Source organism: Gambusia affinis, linkage group LG07 (genome assembly GCF_019740435.1).
Source record: "Gambusia affinis linkage group LG07, SWU_Gaff_1.0, whole genome shotgun sequence".
NCBI lineage: Eukaryota > Metazoa > Chordata > Actinopteri > Cyprinodontiformes > Poeciliidae > Gambusia > Gambusia affinis.
The window spans coordinates 28146473-28167399 of record NC_057874.1 but is presented as its reverse complement, the minus strand read 5'-3'; the positions used below and the strand labels follow the sequence as shown (position 1 = coordinate 28167399).

General features: G+C 43.9%; 1 protein-coding gene across 1 annotated transcript in view; it reads left to right on the top strand.

Moving 5' to 3' along the window:
- Positions 1-20927, top strand: part of stab1 (stabilin 1) — a 53576-nt gene that overhangs the window by 17483 nt on the left and 15166 nt on the right. The window contains 36 exon segments of the mRNA XM_044121756.1: positions 1014-1076; positions 1267-1359; positions 2103-2189; positions 2263-2374; positions 2537-2723; positions 3421-3514; positions 3599-3757; positions 4237-4332; positions 4706-4801; positions 4894-4941; positions 5319-5449; positions 5624-5735; positions 6855-6932; positions 7717-7818; positions 7894-7998; positions 8913-9047; positions 9137-9146; positions 9816-9904; positions 9982-10035; positions 10684-10797; positions 11052-11247; positions 12765-12860; positions 12932-12977; positions 13117-13196; positions 13267-13392; positions 14289-14362; positions 14446-14517; positions 15008-15127; positions 15199-15246; positions 16307-16384; positions 16497-16643; positions 17157-17291; positions 17373-17432; positions 17568-17744; positions 18686-18775; positions 18994-19140. Of these exon segments, the coding sequence (XP_043977691.1) occupies positions 1014-1076; positions 1267-1359; positions 2103-2189; positions 2263-2374; positions 2537-2723; positions 3421-3514; positions 3599-3757; positions 4237-4332; positions 4706-4801; positions 4894-4941; positions 5319-5449; positions 5624-5735; positions 6855-6932; positions 7717-7818; positions 7894-7998; positions 8913-9047; positions 9137-9146; positions 9816-9904; positions 9982-10035; positions 10684-10797; positions 11052-11247; positions 12765-12860; positions 12932-12977; positions 13117-13196; positions 13267-13392; positions 14289-14362; positions 14446-14517; positions 15008-15127; positions 15199-15246; positions 16307-16384; positions 16497-16643; positions 17157-17291; positions 17373-17432; positions 17568-17744; positions 18686-18775; positions 18994-19140 (3657 nt within the window).

Sequence of the window (20927 nt, the reverse complement as noted above, 5' to 3'; positions counted from 1 at the left end):
ACCTGGTGAAACCTGGTGAAACCTGGTGAAACCTGGTGACACCTTATTGTACATATATGCATATTGATAACAATATAATACAGACAAAATGTGCATCAAAGAAACACGGACCACCAGTTTCAGCCCTTCATTGTTGCTTCTTCAACAAAAGAAAAAAAAAATTGATAAAAAATAAAACACAAACTCTCCTTCAGATCTGAGTTCACCAAAGTCAACCCAGAAAAACTCACATCAGATATTCATAACCAAAGCAAAAGATCCCGATAACAGATAAACCTCAAAGTTTGAAAAATAGGAATAAGAAGATTGGTATCTTTTGTAAAACTTTTGTGTTTATCTTGATAAAGCTTTAGATAAATAAATAAAGCTTTATTTATGTAAATAAAGCTTTATTTATCTAAAGCTTTAGATAAATAAATAAAGCAGGGATGCTGAGGGACTTTTATCAGACTTCCAGTTCAGGTGGACGTTTATCGAATCGTTCATCATTTATCGTGGTAAATTTCTGGTAATGGTGAGAATTTTGATTTGTTGTTGACACTATAATCCCCAAACTGTCAGTTTTACTATTTTTGCCACTGTGAGTTTAAAGAAATCAATAAAATTTTAAATATGATTAAATACAGTTAGTTTGAGCAGTTTAGTGACATAAATCACACTTCTTCTCTGTCCTAAAGAAGCGCGTTACAAATGTTTTCCAAGCGCATTATTTGTGTTTAAGTAGCTATTATTATCACTGTTTTACAGTTCCCTAAAAACAAAATAATAATTAATTCTTATTGTCACTTTTTATCATTAGAGTATTACAAAATGTTGTGATAAAACTTTAAGTCCATATCGCCCAGCCCTGCTTCCAGTGTGACTATGAAGAAGGATTGTGGGAGTTTAACTGGTTTTATTGTTTATTATTAAGACTAGAGATGTATATATGTAATTTATGTATATATTAGTATTAATAGATTTTCATTTTGGCGCATCTCCAGATGAAACTAAAGGCTGATTTGTTTTTTTAGGGTCCTTGTGTTCACTGCAGCTTCCTGGACCAGACTGAGTGCCCTGAAGGCACCGTGGAAATGGTAAATATTCATCATTCACATGGAGGAGCAGATTTTTGTTTCCTTCCTGCAGTAAATTCACAGTGAACCTTTGAAAATGACGCAGGATTCTTCTCAGTTCAGCCCTGGGAAATAAGTTCAAACCCAAAAACGTTTCTGATTCCTGATCACTTCAAACGTTTCGTCATATTTTCCTGTTTGCTTTTCTCAGAAGACTCATCAGATCGACTGCGAATACGCGAATCTTCCTTTTGGACAAATCTACAACAAAGGATGCGCCAAATACTGCAACGCCACCAAGCAGGTGAGAGCAGGAACCACACCTCAGACTCCTTACACATGATCTCTGGTTTCTGGTCAGACTCCTGGTGAAATGGAAACCACAGCTTGTTTCACGTCGACAGATTAATTATAAAGGTCATCGTCATCGTCAGAGGGTCTTCGTTCTCCAGGGAATCATTTTCCCGTCGCCTAGAAAACCTGGAACCAGGAGTAATCCAACCATTTTTATCTGAAACGTCTCAGGTTAAAACCTGTTGAATCCTCGTTTTATTTCCTATAGAGCGATCTTTCTCAAACTGCGGTTCTCGGACCACTGGTGGTCTGCTGGCGCCCTCTAGTGGTCCGCAAGGTACTGCAAGTAAACAACCGATTTGAGTTCAAAGTGACGCTTCAGCGAGCTTACAAAAGGATTGTGTTTAAAAATAATAATGGGTAAGTGGCTTAAAGATGGGTCACTCAAGAAAAACAGAAGATAGAAAGAAAACGAGGATTACTCATATGTTCAAAACTACTGGGAGTTTTGATGTTCGTTCACAAACAGTTTGATTCTTTTGAACAGTTTTGATGTTCGTTCACAAACAGTTTGATTCTTTTGAACAGTTTTGATGTTCGTTCACAAACAGTTTGATTCTTTTGAACAGTTCTATGCTCGAAAGAGTCTCAGTAGGTGAGAATTTAGTTTTTTACGACTTTGCTTCCGTGTTTGCTGCAATGTGGGGTAGTGAATGCTGTTCCAGGGTTGTGCTGAGCCGCCTCTGCCTGCAGGTGGCGCAGTGCTGCAGCGGGTTCTACGGTCCGGACTGCAAGCCGTGCATCGGAGGCTTCCAGCATCCCTGCTACGACAAAGGAACGGTGAGGAACGCCGAGCCCAGCCGCCGCTGCCTCCTGATTGGCCGACTGTCAATGCTGTTTGTCCCGTCCTCAGTGTCTCGACGGTATCCATGGAAACGGCTCCTGCAGCTGTCACCCGGGGTTCAAAGGAATCGCCTGTCACATCTGCTCGGATCTGTCCAAACATGGAGAAAACTGCGACGAAGGTCAGCTCTTCCTCTTCCTCCTGACCTCCGTTTGACCTGAAACGATTACATTTAATAATTTAAAAATCATTACTTTACTTCTCCGGCTTCAATCAGAGTTAAAGTTGATGTTTAATTGGCGGTCTGAACCCAGAGCGTGGTTTCTGATGTCCTGATCCTCAGAGTGTCGCTGCGTCCACGGCCTGTGCGACAACCGGCCCGGCAGCGGCGGTGTCTGTCGGAAGGGGTCGTGTTCGGACGGGTTCTCTGGAGATTACTGCGACAGGACGGCCACGCCCTGCAACGCGGACGGCCTGCTGGCCCACTGCCACATCCACGCCTACTGCACACACACCGGCCTCGACTACAAGTGAGGCTTCAAGCTTTTTATGTCGACTGGGGCTGTAACGATTCCTCAAATGATTCAAGTTCCTTGATTATTAAAATTCCTGGAGAAAACTGTATCTACCTCGAAGTTTCATTAAGTTAGGTTTTATTATTTGGTGTACTGAGTTCCGGCCGGGACTTTACTTGTGTGGAGCAGAAGTAACATCACGTCTCAAATAACGTCCAATTTTCAGGTTTTTATCCATTTTTGGGGAACCAATAAGCATCCTGAAATTGATGCTGGGGGTATGATAGCCTTTCTCCTCCCAAACTGCATGGAGCTTATGAGACGATTAGTACTGAACAAGCCTCAGTGCAGTTAATAGTTAAACTGTCACAACATGGTGAAGGCTCGTGATTTTCCCTCAGACACAAAGGCAAACCAAAGCCGACTGAATCCACAGGAACAGAGGAGAATGCGTCTGAAAGGCCAACCACAGAAAAAATATCTGAGGAAGGATTTGATGGAGATCAGGCATCCTGGCTTCATAAGGCACAATTGCCAGAATCTAACAGGCTTTTCAACTAGTTTGAATTGTTTGATACAGTGCAGTGTGAAAGAGAACCACAGCGGCTGAAAATGTAACAAATGTTGTAGCTTTAGTCCCCGATCGAACCGAGTCCATCAGGTGTAGAACCAGCGTCTCCTCAGCCCGTCCTCCTGCTCTGTGTCGCTCCAGGTGTTTCTGCAGAGACGGATATGAAGGCGACGGCCACTCCTGCTCTCCCATCAACCTGTGCCTGAAGACAAACCGCGGTGGCTGCGACGCCAACGTAAGGCCGGCCGCTCCGCACCGCTCAGACAGAGTTCCTGCACACGGCCCTGTGTGGTGACCGCCCATCCTTCTCGCCCCGCAGGCCGAGTGTGTGTACGTGGCTCCAGGTAACGTGTCGTGTGTGTGTGCCGAGGGATGGAGGGGCGACGGGACGATCTGCATGCAAATCAACAACTGTGAGCTGCCAGAGCGGGGCGGCTGCAGCCCCAACGCCTCCTGTATCTTCGTTGGACCGGGACAGGTCGGCAAAAATCCCCGTCCATCTGTCCGTCTGTCTGTTTTCTGTCAGTAGAGACCAGGAATCACAGGAAACATAAAAAAAACACAGAGAACTTTTACATTTATTATGTGCCACAGCACCAAATGTAAAAGATCTGCACACAATGAAGCCCTTATGACTGATATATTTAAAAAATGCATTCAATAATGAAAAAGTATTAAATATGAGCTCACCAGTCTTCTGCAGCTCCTACATATCTCATAAATGTTTTTTATGGGCCAAAAGTTTTACATTTACCTGCAGAAAAGTCTTAACAAGTAAAAATAACTCCTCTTTTGGTTCTGGTAAACTTTATTACACTGTGCTCATCACCTAAACAAACAGCATAAAGGACAGTATAAGTCCATGATAGTGCCCCCTAGTGGCCTGGCCTGTAACAAAGCAAAACAAAGGAGAAGCAAAAAGCTCCTTTTAAATAAACTTCTGTTTTCTGTGTGCAGAACGGATGCATCTGTAAAACTGGTTACATGGGAGACGGAAAGGTGTGTGACTTCATCGATCCCTGCCTGACCCACAATGGAGGCTGCCATATCCTGGTACACACACACGCCCACACACACACACACACACACATCCATGTTTGCACGGCTATCTTGGTGGGGGCTTTCCATTGACTTCCATTCATTTCAACCCTTCAACCCCAAACCCAACCCTAAACCTAACCATTACATACCTATCTCCAACCAAAACTCAATTCACACCTTAGTCCTAAATCTGACCCCTGACCCAAAAACAGCGTTTCCCCTCTAACCTAGTATATGTCAGGAAAATGGTCCCCACAAGGTATTAGACACAAACACACACACACACACAGAAATCTCTGAACGTCTGGTCTTCCTCAGGCCTATTGGTTGTCAGGGGGCGGGGCTAATCTTTCGACTTTAAAGGCTCCCATTGGTTGTGTCTCAGGCCAAGTGTAAGATGGAGCAGGGCGGCGTTCACACCTGCACCTGTATGGACGGCTACGGCGGCGATGGGAAGCTGTGCTACGGATCGCTCCTGGACGTAAGTAGCAGCAGAGGATTCTTGAAGGCTTCTCTCGGGTCTGGTTCCTCTTGGGATGGTTCTGACCCGTGACTGTCTTTGGGTTTTTTTAGGAGCTGGACCTGAACATAAAGTTCTACAACTTCTACAAGCTGATCCAGGTGGGTCCGACCAGGTTTGTTCTGTCTTCAATGTGAAAACTGAACCGATCCGAGTCTCTGGTCCAGATTAAAACTGAACCGAACCGAGTCTCTAGTCCAGATTAAAACTGAACCGAACCGAGTCTCTGGTCCAGATTAGAACTGAACCGATCCGAGTCTCTGGTCCAGATTAAAACTGAACCGAACCGAGTCTCTGGTCCAGATTAAAACTGAACCGAACCGAGTCTCTGGTCCAGATTAAAACTGAACCGAACCGAGTCTCTGGTCCAGATTAAAACTGAACCGAACCGAGTCTCTGGTCCAGATTAAAACTGAACTGAACCGAGTCTCTGGTCCAAATGAAAACTGAAGTCGTGCTTGTTCCTGTCTGGTTGCAGAAGTCCAGGAACTTTGAGGACCTGAATGGGAACCTGACCGTTCTGGTTCCGTCTCGGGAAGCCATGATGACCCTGAGCAGAGAGGAGAACACGTTCTGGACCAGCCGGCACTTCCTGCCCCACTTGCTGCGGTCAGAATCGCTTTCGTTTGATCCCCGGGTCACGATTTGAAAACTTTATTTATAACGATTCAGCATTACAAACATGAACCTCATTCAGCCCTGAATGATCAACTAAACATGATTTAAACCAAACAGGAAGGAGGTTCTGACCTGGGTTCTTGGTTCTGGTTCTGCTGGTTTCAGGGCCCACATCCTCCGGGAAATTTTCTCTCTGGAAGACCTGGACCTCCTGGTGGGACACCGCCTGTCCACTCTGGACCCGGCCATCCAGTGGGACATCAGGAACATCAGCGGGGTAAGAACAGGATAGCAGAGAGTCGGTGGAGGAAGACCAGGACATGGACCGACTCACCTGGACGGATTCACCTGGACGGACTCACCTGGACGGATTCACCTGGACGGACTCACCTGGACCGACTCTCCTGGACGGACTCACCTGGACGGACTCACCTGGAATAATGATCCAGTAAACATGTAGCGTCTCTGGCAGTGTGATGTGTTTCTCAGCCACATGGAGCCATTTTATACCACAGTACATTTTGTTACCTTCAGTTGTTATAAAAATGTTACAGATATGAAATATGACTTAAATGAAATTTTACTTTGTAAATTTTTACTTGAAATTGGGCCTCTGTCTCTTTAAAAACTCCGGCTCTTTTTGAAGCTCCGCCTTCAGGAACTCATCCCAACATGGCTCCTCTGTTAACCCTTTAGCAACGTTTTTACCAGCATTTCACTGAGAAGTAGCTCCTATAATGAGCTCATCAGTTTCACCAGGTGTTTGCTAATTGCTGCTGGCTAGTCTGAAGGGGCTGAGCGTGGGGAGGAGCTTTGTCTGAAAGGTGGGGCTAGGTCCATCCAGGCGTTTTGCACAGCTAAATGGTTGCCATGGAGATTAAAGGATTCCTCAAACATGCATGAAGGAATCAAAGCAACATCCCATAATGTTTTTAATGAGGGAGTAACATTATAATGATTAAAGCTCAGAAAAGTCAACTTCACATAATAATATTGCCTCTTTAATACCAACATCCATGATTTAATCCCTTAGAAGCTGCTAAAATAATGAAACATTAAGAAATGCAGAGTAAGCTGATCGGGCTGAGCCAGAAAGCTTCATCTTCATCACAGACTGTTTTCAGCTCTGGAGAGCTGGTCCTGTCATACTGGGAGAGTTTCTACTGGTTAGAAATTAAACAGAAATCAGATAAAAATCAAGAATAGCTTTGTCATTCTTCCTGTCTTTCTTCACAATTACAAACATCTTCAGATCTTGAAACATCTGAAAATCTGAAAGTTTAAATCCGGTTCCTGTTTTTCAGGAACCTGCGTTATAAAAGCTTTGGGTTATTTTTATTGTGATGTCATGAACCAAACAAACGCTACAACATTGTTTCTGGTTGTTTGTGTCCAGACGCTCCACATCGGAAACGCCTCCATCATCAGACACAACCAGCCTGCCATCAACGGCTACATCCACGTCATCGACCAGGTAGGGGTCAGAGGTCACGACCAGAGCACTGACAGAGAAAAGACTTGTTCCTCTACTGGATCAGTGTTCACTGATCTGGAAATCAAAATGGCGGCGATGGGAGAGTGTTGTGCAGAAACCTGGGTTTAATAGTTTTGGGGGTTTTACTATAGTTTAGTTTTATTTCGTTGTTTATCACATTCAGTTAATTTTAGTTTGGTGATTGGTCAAATATTGTTTGGGTCTAGTTCAGCTTTTATTAGTTGTAGTTTTAGTTTTTTGTACGGTTAATTTTTAGGTGCAGAATTGATAAAGGTCAAAGTATTGTGATTATGTTCGCATTGATTGGGTAATGAATACTCAACAGAAGATACAAAAACTGTTTTCACTTATTGTTGAACAACCAACAGACTCCAGGAGTTTTCTCCCAACTTTTCTGCTGCCATTTTGCGGACTAGCTTAGCGTAGCCGCCGGGAAGAGAATGGAGCACCACAAGTTGCAGACAGCTGATGTAAACTGCTGGTTTGGGGAAAAAAATACATTTCACATCTGTACAAAGGGGTAAAAAATAGATCAATAAACACAAAACTCTATATATTCAATATGTTTTAGTTTTATAAATGCATAATATAGTTCCAGTTAATTATAGTTTTTCTCATTGACTTATTTTTACTTATTTCAGTTAAAATGTTATTTTGTTAGTTTTGTTAACTTTAATAACCTCTACAGGAGGTGCAGGCCAAACTCTTGGTGAGTTAATCTGGTTCAGATCTAAATATAAATCATGTTGTCGTCCATGATCAGGTTCTGCTCCCGGCCCGTTCAGACCTGCCCCCCGAACCTCCCACCCTCATGGCATTCCTGAACTCGTCCTCCAGCTTCTCTCTCTTCAGACGGGCCGCTCTGGTCAGAACCGGTCCCGGCGCTCTAATGTTTGGACCCTGATCTCCCCCCGGTACTGACGGTCTCACCTCCTCACAGATCTACAACCTGACGGATCGTCTCGCTGCTGAGGAATTCACTCTGCTGCTGCCGACGGACGTGGCCGTCACCAACCACCTCAGCGGGACAAACTCATCGGTTCTGGTGGGTCCAGTTGGGTCCAGAACACTCCAATCGCTCTTATTATTTAAAATATAACAGTGGGATGCTGAAATCCTGGTTTACAACATAAAAATGTAATAAACAGTCATTTAAATGAAAATAAATTGACAAATTGAACAGTTCCTGTTCAAACCTCTATGAGGCGCCGTTTCTAAATTACACAGATTAGCACAGTTGTTACAACAGGGTCATTTTTCAGTTATTTTAACGTTATTCGTTTATAAACATCAGTTTCAAACTAAATGCTAATTAAATATTTAGCTTCAAAGTCAATATTTAGCTTGTTAACTAATAAATAAATAAGATGGTGGAAATACGACTGAAAATGAACCTCCATGTTTTTCTCTCAGGTTAAATAACCAATTATTGTCAATAATAGTTTCCAGAACTGGAAGTGGAACCAGAAGTGATCCGCGCCACTGAGCCGCCATCTTGGTTGGCAAGTGCAGCGTCAAGCGTAGATGAACCATGGCTTCGAGTATATAGAAAAAATTTAAGACTCAACAGTCGTAAAGTCCTTATATTGCTTATAAGTACTCCATAAAGCGCTATACAAGTACAAACCATTTACCATCAGTTAGCTAAGAATGAGGTCATAAGCTTGTGGGTTGTTTATCGTTGTCATAGCAACTCCTTACTAACTGTCATGACAGTTAGCTATGATGCCTACCAAGATGGCTGTCGGCGACAAAGTTCCTGGAAGTGTGACGTCAGATGAGAGCTAGGTGAGAGTGTAACTTTACTAACGACCCTCATTGCTTCATGACGACAGTCTGTTTGGGTCACACCTGGATTTCTGGTCAGATTGAAAGATTATAAACCAGCTGATCAATCAGACCTGATGCTAAGCTGGAGGATCAGGTTATCAGCATCGACTCGTCGTGTCTGCTGTCCAGGACTGGGACGTGCTGCAGTACCACGTGATTCCCAAGGAGCTGCTGTTTCCCGACCATCTGCACGACGGCCTGCTGAAGAACACGCTGCTGGGCTCGGACCACCAGGTCCAGTTCCACCTGACCAACACCAACCAGGTACCAGAACCTTCACCGGGTCGGGCGTTGGGGTTGAGTGGGTTGTTTCAGGCTGGTGGTGGATCCAGGTCTTCCTCTGCGTTGATTAGACCCCAGTTAGTCCCTCCGTGCTCAGGGTTTGTTCTCCATGTGGATGGGAGGATTCTCTCTCTCCGGCTTCCTCCCAGTGCACCAATAAATCGACGCATTCTTAAAATTTCTTTGATTTTGAGAGATTGGTGGTCGGTTGATCCTTAAATGTGAAACCGATCTTATCCACCGATCGTATCTTTCTCAGCATCGGCCTAAATATCAGCCTCTGTCTTCTTCTGCTCTGCAGTGGGAGTTTTGACTGTTAGCCCCGCCCACCAGGTCGTGGCTTCACCTTTAAAGTTAACAGTAGTCACATCACTGTTACCGACTCGCCGCCTTCTTGCTGTATTTAGCAACATTTCAGATAAAACAATCTGTATCGACCAAATCGCAGTCAGCAGGTCAGGTGGTTTAAAGATCAGTGGATCGGCCAGAAAACTGCAGTTGGTGCCCTGCTGCCTGAAACTCCACTGTGGGGCAAATCCTGAGGTGAGGTGAGACACCTCCAGACTGGAGACCTGCCCTGACCTCATGACCTCCAGACTGGAGACCTGCCCTGACCTCATGACCTCCAGACTGGAGACCTGCCCTGACCTCATGACCTCCAGACTGGAGACCTGCCCTGACCTCATGACCTTTGGAGACCTGCTGCCCACACATGACCCTGCAGGTTCTTGCTGGTATTAACGGTCGAAGGGTGAATCCTGCTCAACATCTTGGTCCTGCCGCAGGTCCTCCGGGTTCGGCGCAACAGATGCAGTCAGCCGATCTCCCTGCTGGTCGGGGTAGGCATGCAGGAGGCGCAGCGCTTTCCCTCATGCTGCTGGGAAGAAGCCGTAATCTAATCCCAATCTGTCTGCAGGGCCGCTGCTCAGACTGCGATGAACCTCCTCGATGCATGTTCAACTACAGCCCAGTAAGAAACCAGTCCATTCAGCCGGAACCAGCAGCAGGACGTTCTTCATAGTTTAGTTTTATTTCGTTGTGACTTTTTGTTTATCTAATTCAATTAGCTTTTAACTGAGTATTTATTAGTTTTTATTAGTTATTATCAGTTCAATATTGTTTAGTTTAGTGTTTATTAGTTACAATAGTTTTAGTTTTTCATACTTTGGTTAATTTTTAGGTGCAGAATTAAAAAACGTCAGGATATTGTGATTATATTTACGTCATTTGGTGATGAAAACTCAACAGAAGTCACCATGTTCAAAAAATATTCAATTATTGATCAACAGATTCTGGAGTTTTCTCCCAAATGTTGCTGCCTCCATTTTGTCATAATTTGCCGATAGCTGATGAAAACCGCCTGGGTGGGGAAAATAAATCTATTTCACATCAGTTCAAAAGGCTAAAAAATAGAAAAATTAACACAAAAACCTAAAATTTTTCTATCATTTCAGAATGTTTTATCTGAGTTTTTACCTGTCAGTTACCATTTTTATTCAATTCAGTTAATAAAAATATTGTCTGAATTTCAGTATTTGTAATGTTGTTAGTTTTAGTTAATAATGTTGGTTCTGATGGGTCAGACTCAGATCATCTGCTGTCTCCGGTTCTGCTCCAGATCCGGGATCGGTTTCCTGCCAACATGAAGCCCAACTGTTTCTACCGGAAGCGGGTCGGACAGCGGAGGAAGTCGGTGCCGGGCTGCACCATGAAATGCCTTCGAATCTCCTCGGTCAGCGCCGGTAGCGGAGCCCGGCTCGGTTCTGCTCACAGCTAACCGGCCGGGAACTCCTGGTCCAGATTATCCGTAATCTGGAATCCTGTTTACAGCTCATTTATAATCCTGTTGTTCTGAAAGATGTTTAGTTTTTCAGGCCTGAATGAGAGCAGAACGGAAAACGACCTCATGCTCTGAAAAACAAAATTCACAAAAACAACTTTAGCTGTTCGTAACCTAGGAGACGGTCTCCTCTCCCCGACCCGCAGGATCACGCCTGCTGCCCCGGTTTCTACGGCCACGAGTGCTTCAAATGCCCCGGAGACGACGGCAGCCCCTGCTCCAATCACGGCCAGTGCCAGGACGGTAACCACGGCAACGGGGAGTGCCGCTGCTACGAGGGTTTCCATGGCACCGCCTGTGAGGACTGCGAGCCGGGCCGCTACGGAGGAAACTGCACCTCCAGTGAGACACACACACACACACACACACACACACACACACTGTGACGGAATGACACAGGCGCTTCCTTCTGCCGCCACCAGGGGGCGACATCCTGAGAGATTGGCCCAGTTTACCAGTATACCCAGTTTGTGAGGCTGTTCAGCATCAGAGGGTTGATTTATAAATAAAAACTGATCAATCAAGCAGGATTTCCCAGACTGAGCAGTCAGAGCTGGAGCTGAGCAGAGGAGTTTATGTAAATAATTCATTTGTGTCAAACTCATTTTCATTTTGGGTCACAACATCAGGGTTCTTAAAGGGCCGGTGGTGGAGGAATGTAAAACCCATTAATAAACTTAAAATATTAACAACTATGTCTGCTTTCGATTTAACATCAGTGTCTCAAGATTTTTTTTATTATTTTTGTGATTTTTCTTGCAATCAAAATCGCTGATTTTGTGGTGCTAATTTAGAAATATGTGCAAGAAATTTTATATTTGTGCTTAACTATGCCATTAAATGTGACTTTTTGTTACCTGCTACACTGATTGCATAATATAACGTCACATCCGTTAAAGTTGAGCTAGCAGTTGGGTAAAAGTAAGAAATACTGCCACCTGCAGGTGGGAGCTAGTATCACTGAAATCCAATTTTTTTGTTTTTTATCGCCAAAAAAAGTAAAAAAAAAACCTCAACAGTGTACTAGCATGAAAAGATTCTGCAATATGTTGATTTTGTGTGAATTTTTGTGATCAATGACTCAAAAAACTGGAGGGACAGATTGATGTAATTTGTCAATGTCAAATTTATTTATTTATCATTTTTAAAAACAGGTTTAAACTGCACTGAAGTGCTGTACAAAAACAATAACAGTAGAATAAATTCATCAAAAAGAGACAAAAATAAGTAGAATAAATAAAAATAAAACTTTACAACAGAAAAGATATCATATCAGGCCTCAATGCCAATGAATAAAAATAAGTTTTAAGAAGTGATTTAAAAGGACCCAGACGGAGGGCAGAGCTAATCTGGAGAGGGAGATTATTCCAGAGAATAGGAGCAGCAACCAAGGAAGACGGATCTCCATTACTCTGAAGTAAATAGTAACTGATTAATGGATCTTAAGGTTCTGGACACGGAGTGACGTTTGGAAAGATCCTGGAGATAAGAAGGGTCCAACCCATTTCACTTGGAGCCTGCAGGGCCACTTGAAAGGCCACAGTGGGCCGGATTTGGCCCCCAGGCCTCGAGTTTGGCACATGTGAAATAATCATTCAGTCAGCTGATCCCAGCAGAACGCATCCCTGCTGCGAACAGATGGGGACTCGGTTCTGCTCGGCTGCATAAATGAAGCTGAGATGAAAGCAGGGTTCTGTTGGTTCTGTTCGCTGCAGAGTGCTCATGCGAGGTTCTGTTGGTTCTGCTGGTTCTGTTCGCTGCAGAGTGCTCATGCGAGGTTCTGTTGGTTCTGCTGGTTCTGTTCGCTGCAGAGTGCTCATGCGAGGTTCTGTTGGTTCTGCTGGTTCTGTTCGCTGCAGAGTGCTCATGCGACCACGGGAAGTGTGACGACGGTTTGGCAGGAAGTGGCAGGTGTCTTTGCTACAAAGGCTGGAAAGGAGCTACCTGCTCTGCAGGTACGTCCAGCGACACGGATCTGTGATTGTGCTCCATGTTGACCTTTGACCTGTGTCTAAATGCTCCTCAGAGATCAGAGATGACGCCTGCGGCGGTGTTTGCGATGAGAATGCCAAGTAAGTTTCTGCATGTCTGTCTTCACCCTGACTTAACCAACGAGACGTAATAATGCAGGCGTTATGAAGTGACACCAGAACCAAGCAGAGAAAACTCCCAACCAGACCCCAACCAGAACCCGTTTGTCTTGTGCTGCAGCTGTATAACGGGACCGCAGGGCTCGGCTGCTGCCTGTGTTTGTGTGGCCGGTTTTGAGGGGAACGGGTCGTTCTGCCAAGGTAAAGACGCTGACCCGTGTTTGCTTCCAGTAAATAGCCTGGTCCCGACCTGCCCTCCTCTGCCTCCCAGAGATGGACGTGTGCAGCAGGTCAAACGGCGGATGCTCAGCGTTCGCCAAGTGTACGAAGGTCTCTGCTGGGGAGAGGACCTGCGCCTGCAGCCAGGGTTACACCGGAGACGGAGTCGTCTGTCTGGGTGGGTTAGAGCTGAAGGTTCGACCAGCGCTCCACTGGAGGACAGTTTAGTGTTTCTAAGAGAGAAGAATCGACCAGAAAGCTGGTTAATTCATGTCTTTAGCCCTGAGTTTTGTCTCTAAAACTATTTTACATGATTAACATACAGGCCTATGTACATTTTGGACCATCCCTTCCATGTTTCGGATGTTTTCTGTGAGACTAATGTAGTTTTTTATATTATTCTTTTAAGCCCCTGACTCAGATAATTATTTTACTGTTGTAGAACAAAAAAAAACCTTAGCAAAGCATAACTTCACATGCAGTTATTCACTGATGATGCAACTGCTTTGAACAAATGGAAAACGAGGAATTATCAATGTTCAAGCAGTAAAGATAGACTCAGCCTGCAAAAACACAAAATCTTACCAAGTATTTTTGGTTTAGTTTCCAGTGAAAATATCTTAGTTCACTTGAAATAAGACCAGACTAACTTACAAATAATTTTTCAGCAGGAAATTTGAGCTTGCTTAAATGATACCTTAATATTGATGAAAATGTACTTGTTCCATTGCCAGATTATTGACTTAAAACGTAACATAAAATTGATAGCAAGCCAGAATAAAACAGTTAAACATAACACAAATTAACAAAGAGCAATGGAAATCACATGCCATTTGAATTTAACATAATTTTCAATATGTTAACATTGACGGAAAATATGAGAATTCATATCAAACTCCTGATTCTGGTCTTATTGACAGTGGGAACATGTTGGGAACATGTTGATGTACTTATGGGAGTCTGGAATACCTGCAGTTATTCCTGCAGACTCCGGATTAAACACAACCACTCTGAGGTTTCCTGTAACTCTCCTGCGTCGCCTGAAGATGCTGAACTCGCTTCCTGTGTTTGCAGAAATTGATGGCTGTCTGGTCAACAACGGAGGCTGCCACAAAGCAGCAGAGTGCATCAGAACCGGGCCGAACACTGTAAGTAAATCCCCCCTGCTGTGAGAAAACCCTTCATCTGCACGGCGTTGCTGCTCAGAGCTCCTGTCTGATGTCTTCACCAGACCTCCTGCCAGTGTCAGACTGGCTTCCAGGGATCAGGGAGGTTCTGCTACCCGGTCAACCCCTGCAGAACCGTACGTCTGTCACACATTTACTTCTGCTGAGGCCTTCATTTCCTGAAAAACAAACTGCTGATTAATCAGTTTTTAGAGATGTCGTTCATTCCTGAACATGAAAGCTTCTCAGCGGTGATTCGGTCCAGTGTTTTCCAGATCTGGGCAGAGTAGCCAGAAATTATACTCCAGTAAAAGTGGCACTACCTTAAGATACTTTTACTCAAGTAAAAGCCGTCCAAGAAATTTCTCAAGAGTTGAAACATATTTGGTAAAAACACGACTCGAATAACTGATCACGTAAAATTTTAAAATTACATCATCAGATGAACCAAAATATAGATTTATGTGAAATTTTGTTCCTATGAAGATCAAAATGAAAACAACTGGTTTAAATAAAATAATTACAAAACAACAAATGGTAATTTCAGTGTCCCCAGTGATGTTTCCAGTGATGTTTCCAGTGTCCCCAGTGATGTTTCCAGTGTGGAACTGTTTGATCGTGCTGCAGGATAACGGCGGCTGCAGTAAATACGCTCGCTGCCAATACCTGGGCCAGGGCCAGAGGAACTGCACCTGTCAAAGAGGACACATCGGCGACGGCTTTACCTGCAGAGGAACCACCCGCATTGTGAGTCACTCGACCTCTGACCTGCTGACCTCCGACCCCCTCACTCACATCAAGCTGCGTTTGTCTCACAGGAAGTGAACCGGGACGTAAGCAACCAGTTCCTTCGCACAATGCTGGTGGTGAGTGAGAACCTTAACCTTCATCCGTCTGATTTTAAAACTCTTTTTCTTTTATTCTCAACTCCCGAATTGCATGAATTTTATTTTTTATTATTCTGTATTCTATAATGTTTTTTTTCTGTTTGTTGTGTTTTCTACCTGTTATCCTGTTTTGTTTTCTTGAAACTTGTGCCAGAGGAGACAGAAAACAAGCAGGCTGAGTTTTCTCCAGATTCCCTCTGGAAGCCAGAAGAAAAGTTTCTTTTTCCAGAAACTTCTGTTTTCACAAACAAGGAATTTATGTTTGTATAAACATTAAATCTCTCTGCTGATGTTTGTGGAAAACTGATGTCTTTTAAAGGTTAGCTCAAAGACTTTTGGCCTCTGACCTTTGACCTGTAGCTCTGTGGCAGACAGAGGGCATGTCAACACAACCGCAGCAGAACTGAGCTGCCCAACAGTTCGCCTGTTTAAAAACAGTTTATTGTGTCTTATCAAGACCGGCTGCTGATGATTGAGCAGTAGCTGGACGATAAATTGTCCAAGAAGTTATTACAATATTCACGTCATTTTCAAATAATACAATCCCATACTAATCCAAGAACACATTCTCAAAGATTAATAAACTACAGATTCTAATGAACATTTAATACTTGAACTGGACAACATTTTAAATATCCAAAATACATAAAGAAAACAACAGAAACAACAAATAAATCAATTATAAAGTCTGTAAATGAAATTGTCCTTCAACAAAAAGAGCTAGTTGAGACCAAAACACCAGACTGAAAACTTTTATCATCCAGTTTTTGGTAGAAAGAAAAGAGAAAAAGATAAATCATGCAAATAGAAATTATTGAGCTCGTTTTAATTTATTATGCAATTGTTTGATTTATATGCAGGCCTAGTTGAGACTCACTGAGAGTCTGAATCAGCAGCAGCAGGATTGGATAAACCGGTGCCAATGTTTACAGTCTGCTTCCTGTTTCTCCAAACCCAACCAGATGGCCTGACAAAGTTTTTCACTGTTTTTCTAACTGAGTTGTCGGCTGGCTTAGTGACATCTGTATTATCTCCACAGCTGTCGGACATCGGTCTCTATGGCGACGGACCCTTCACTGTCTTCGTACCTGTGAAGGAAACCAACAATGAATCCAAAGTGAGAGCAAAAAATCGCAGCTTCTTTAGCTTCTGACTCACTTTACGCTGCGCGGTGACCTCAGCAGTCTGGCGGCGGCGGCAGTCATCGGTCTGGGTTTGTGTGTCGACAGATCATCGAGTGGAAGAGGGCGGGCCGCCTGCCTGACCTGACCCGTTACCACATCGTTTCCTGTGAGATTCTGACCTTAAGTGACCTCAAAACCACCACGAGGGCCGTCTCCTTGTCAGGATACACTCTGGAGTTCAGCCAGAAGGAGGTAAAACACACACACACGCACACACACTTGAATTGGACAAGTGTCCAATTTGCGGATACACACACACACACACACACCTACACACTCACGCACACACACGCCCACCCACACACACTCACCCACACACGGATACACACGCACACACTCATGCCCACACACACACACACGCACGCATACACATGCTTGCATGTGACTATTTTTGTGGGGACTTTCCATTGACTTCCATTCATTTCTACCCATATCCTAACCCCAACCAAAACTCAATTCACTCATTAGTCCAAATCTGATCCCCGACCCAAAGACATCGTTTCCCTTTGTGGGGACCAGGCTTCAGACTCCTCAATGATTCCTCTGAACATCTCTAATGGTTCCTCTGAACATCTCTAATGATTCCTCTGAACATCTCTAATGATTCCTCTGAACATCTGCAGCAGTGTAATGATTCCTTTGAACGTCTCTAATGGTTCCTCTGAACATCTGCAGCAGTTTAATGATTCCTTTGAACGTCTCCAGCGCTCGGTGTGGATCAACAACCAGTCAGTGATCGTGAAGAGCGACTACACCACCTCTAACGGAGTCATCCACTACATCGACCGGATGCTGACGCCCTACAGGCTGGAGGACCAGCCGCCGATCGATGCCAGAATGGTTTGGTGAACTTTTTAAAAGTGAAATGAACTGATTAGAGTCTGGACAGACAGATGGTAACAGATCTGTTTCTGTGTTCAGATGAACTTCAGCACTGCAGCTGCATTTTATGGCTACGGACGCTTTTACAAACTCATTGAGGTAAACGGGTTCGCATCCTCTCCTCCAACATGATGGGCAGCAGTAGAGTTTCACCTGCAGCGGTGGGACTGAAAAGCCCAGAGCTTTTATAACCCTGTGCTGAACCAGGAAGCTGACTGTGTTTGGTGTGTTCAGGATGCAGGGCTGCTGCCGGTGCTGCAGCTGACCGTCCATCAGCCCTTCACCGTCTTCTGGCCCAGCGATCAGGCGCTCAGCGCGCTGCCGGCGGCCAGGCAGCACTGGCTCTCCAGTCCGGACCACCAGGACCAGCTGGCCGCCACCGTCAAGGCTCACATCGTCCGTGACGCCAGGGTAAAGGCTTCAGGGTCAAGGCTTTGGGAAAACACAGCGAATGATAGTGAAACGGGGTCAGAGGTCAAACAGTGCTCCCTCCATGGCAGAAGAAGTGGTTGATTAGGACAAATACTGATGAACAGGGATGAGAATCGAAAACCGCTTCTCAGTCGTTCAACAATACTGTCGTTAAGCTGTGTTTAACGACTCCGCTCATTGGTTCCCGTAACCTGTGACGTATTTGCGTGATGACGGTTTTTCACACGCTCCAAGTTTTGCTGTAAAAAATATCCAAGATGGCACCAAGGCAAAAGCGCTCCAAAATATGTTTATATTTCACAGAGTGAGAAATTATGGCATGCATGAATGTCTTAGCTGCATCAAACTAGAGAAAATACGTCTAACTGCGGTTCCCGGACCTCTGGTGGTCCATGGGCGCCCCCTAGTGGTCTGCAAAGTACTGCACGTAGACAAGCCTTTATTTGCGTGACATGAGTTGAAAGGTCGGTGTTTTTTTTACCATTTACTTTGCTTATAATTCTCTTCTCACGTATCGACAGCTGTTGTTATTTTATTTAATTTAAAACAATTTAATTAGTGAATAAAACAATTGTTAGAAATAGATAAATAATTGTTGCATTTAATGGTGCAAAGCCTCTCAGGTCTTTTTTTTTTGCTATGCTTCTAATTTACAATAATCTTAAAATGTTATTAATGCACACAGCTCTTATAGGAAAAAACTATATCGTTTTTTTATTTCCAAGCATTTGAAATCATTGGAAAGCTTAGAATCCACATTTTCACAACGTGTAAATGACTCAAAGCTCCAAGTCGACTTGGAGCACCGCCTTTCTCCTTAGTTAAGAGACTAATATTGTCATTTCAGGTTGTATATATTAAGTGTGTGTGTGTGTGTGTGTGTGTGTGGTGTGGGTGTGTGTGTGTGTGTGTGTGTGTAGCTGTCGAGTGTTGGCCAGTCTGGTGACAGCAGGTCGTACCGGACAATGCACGGATCGACCATCAAGTTCAGCTGCGACAAGTCGCTGGTGGTGAGAAACACACAGCAACACTTAGACTCTGCAGTCCGCTGACTTCTGCAGCAGCCGCGTTGCTGCAGCAACAGTCAGCAGACGTCTGCTGCAGCCGCGTTCCTGTGATCTGTTTTTAGACCTGAGATGATCTGCAGAACGAGCTGGACCCATGGTGTTCTGCATGGTTCTGTTGCAGCTGTAATGAGGATGTGTTGCGTGTGTGTGTGTGTGTTCAGGGGGCCGTGATTATCAATGAGAACGCGGCCAGACTGGTGCAGCGCCATCTGAGCTTCAAAGAGGGCCTGGGGTTCGGGATCGACCAGCTGCTGGAGCCGCCGGGCCTGGGAGCTTTCTGCGACAGCCTGCAGAACAAAACCTCCTACGTTAGTACTGCTGACACCAAACAGACAAAACGGTTGCCGGCTGAATCAGAACAGAAAATCTGACAATTAAATAACATAATTCAGACTCTGCTGAGGTTCTAAGGTTTTCTTTAATCAGGACAAAAATATAATCTGGACCTGTCAGGGGAGGTCTGACCTCACCACGAGACTCAGCATTTATTCAAATAAAAACCCACCAAATAACTGAAGCAGTTTGATTCTGATTCAGCTGTGGGTTGAGCCAACATGGCTGGAAACGGGGGACGGGCTGGGGCAAAAAAAAAAGATCACCCCTGGCTCTCTGGACCAGACACCAAGAGTGACAACCGGTTGGGATTTTTTGGTTCTTTTAATGTGAATGTCAACTGAACAATTCCACAAAATCACATGCTGTAAGCCATGTAATAAGTTAAGGAGAATCAGTGAGAGGGGGCACATTAAATACATCCAGAAGGATATTTAATTTTATTTTTTATTCAAGGTGCAGTATTATGTAAAATTAGCTTTTTTTAGCGTTTCATAATGATGGAATATTATTGTTATTCTCTCATCAAAATCATTCCTGGAGTGTTGCGTTGATTCTTCTATGCATGTTTGAGAAATCATTTCATCTCTATGGCAACCATGCAGCTGCAAAACACCTGGGTGGACTCAGCTCCACCTTTGAGGCACAGCTCCTCCCCCATTCAGCTCCTTCAGACTAGCCAGCAGCAATTAGCAAACACCTGGTGGAGCTGCTGAGCTCATTATAGGAGCTACTTCTTAGAACAAACTTTTATAAACATTGACAACCGATTTGGCAGATGAAATTTATGGCAAAGTGCTACCAGGTGTGAAAAAATTCTTAAATAGCAAGTGTCAGGAAGGTCTGAAGATGAATTGGCACAAGGTTCATGTTTTTGTGTTGTATCCTTTTAAAGATATGACTTTACAAAAATGTCAGAGGAAAACTGTCCTGCTCTGATGTTTCTTTGTTGGCACAATATATTCCCCTATTTTGACTTTTCATTGCTTAAGATTAAAAAATGAGAAACCGTTTCGGTGTGTAACACGAAGAGCAAAATTGAGCCAGTATGAGGAATATTTCAAATGCTGGGATGAACACTCTAAAAGTTGAAGAATTCAACCACTGGATTACATTGTCAAAATATAAACCTATGTCAAAGGTCATCCTTTGCTGCATGACTTAAGGCAAAGGTCATCCTGGCCCAATGACCTTTGCCCCATGTCTTCCCCCTCTCTCTCACGCCGTTTTCCTGTCTGAAAACGTTTTCACTGCCAAGAAAGGCCACAAGAAATCTTTAAAAAATTTAAACCTGAAAAAATAGCATAAAACTTACATTTTAAATTTTAATATTTTAATAATAATATAATTTTAATATTTGACGGGGTGTGCATAAGACTGGCATGACGTTGTCATAAATGTGACATAACACCTGTGATGAAGATGAAGGAGTCTTCATAAATGTTTACGACCGTTGGCATGAAGTGTCATTTTAATGCAAAGTTTCATTAAAACTTTTAATAAAAGACCATTAAAATAGTCATTAAAAGTGTCTTTATTTACCAAAGACACTTCAGGACAACATTCATGAAAACTCCTTCATGTTTCTGACGGTGTCATGTCAGTCTAATGCGCGCACCGTCAAATACAGCGAAAAAACAGCAGATATCCAATAAACTTAATCATTTGAAGATTTCCCAATGCCTTGTGATCTGTGAAAACTTTGAATGGTGTTTCTACCTGAAAGCAGGTGAAGGTAGTTTACTGGGGAAAGAGGGCAGTT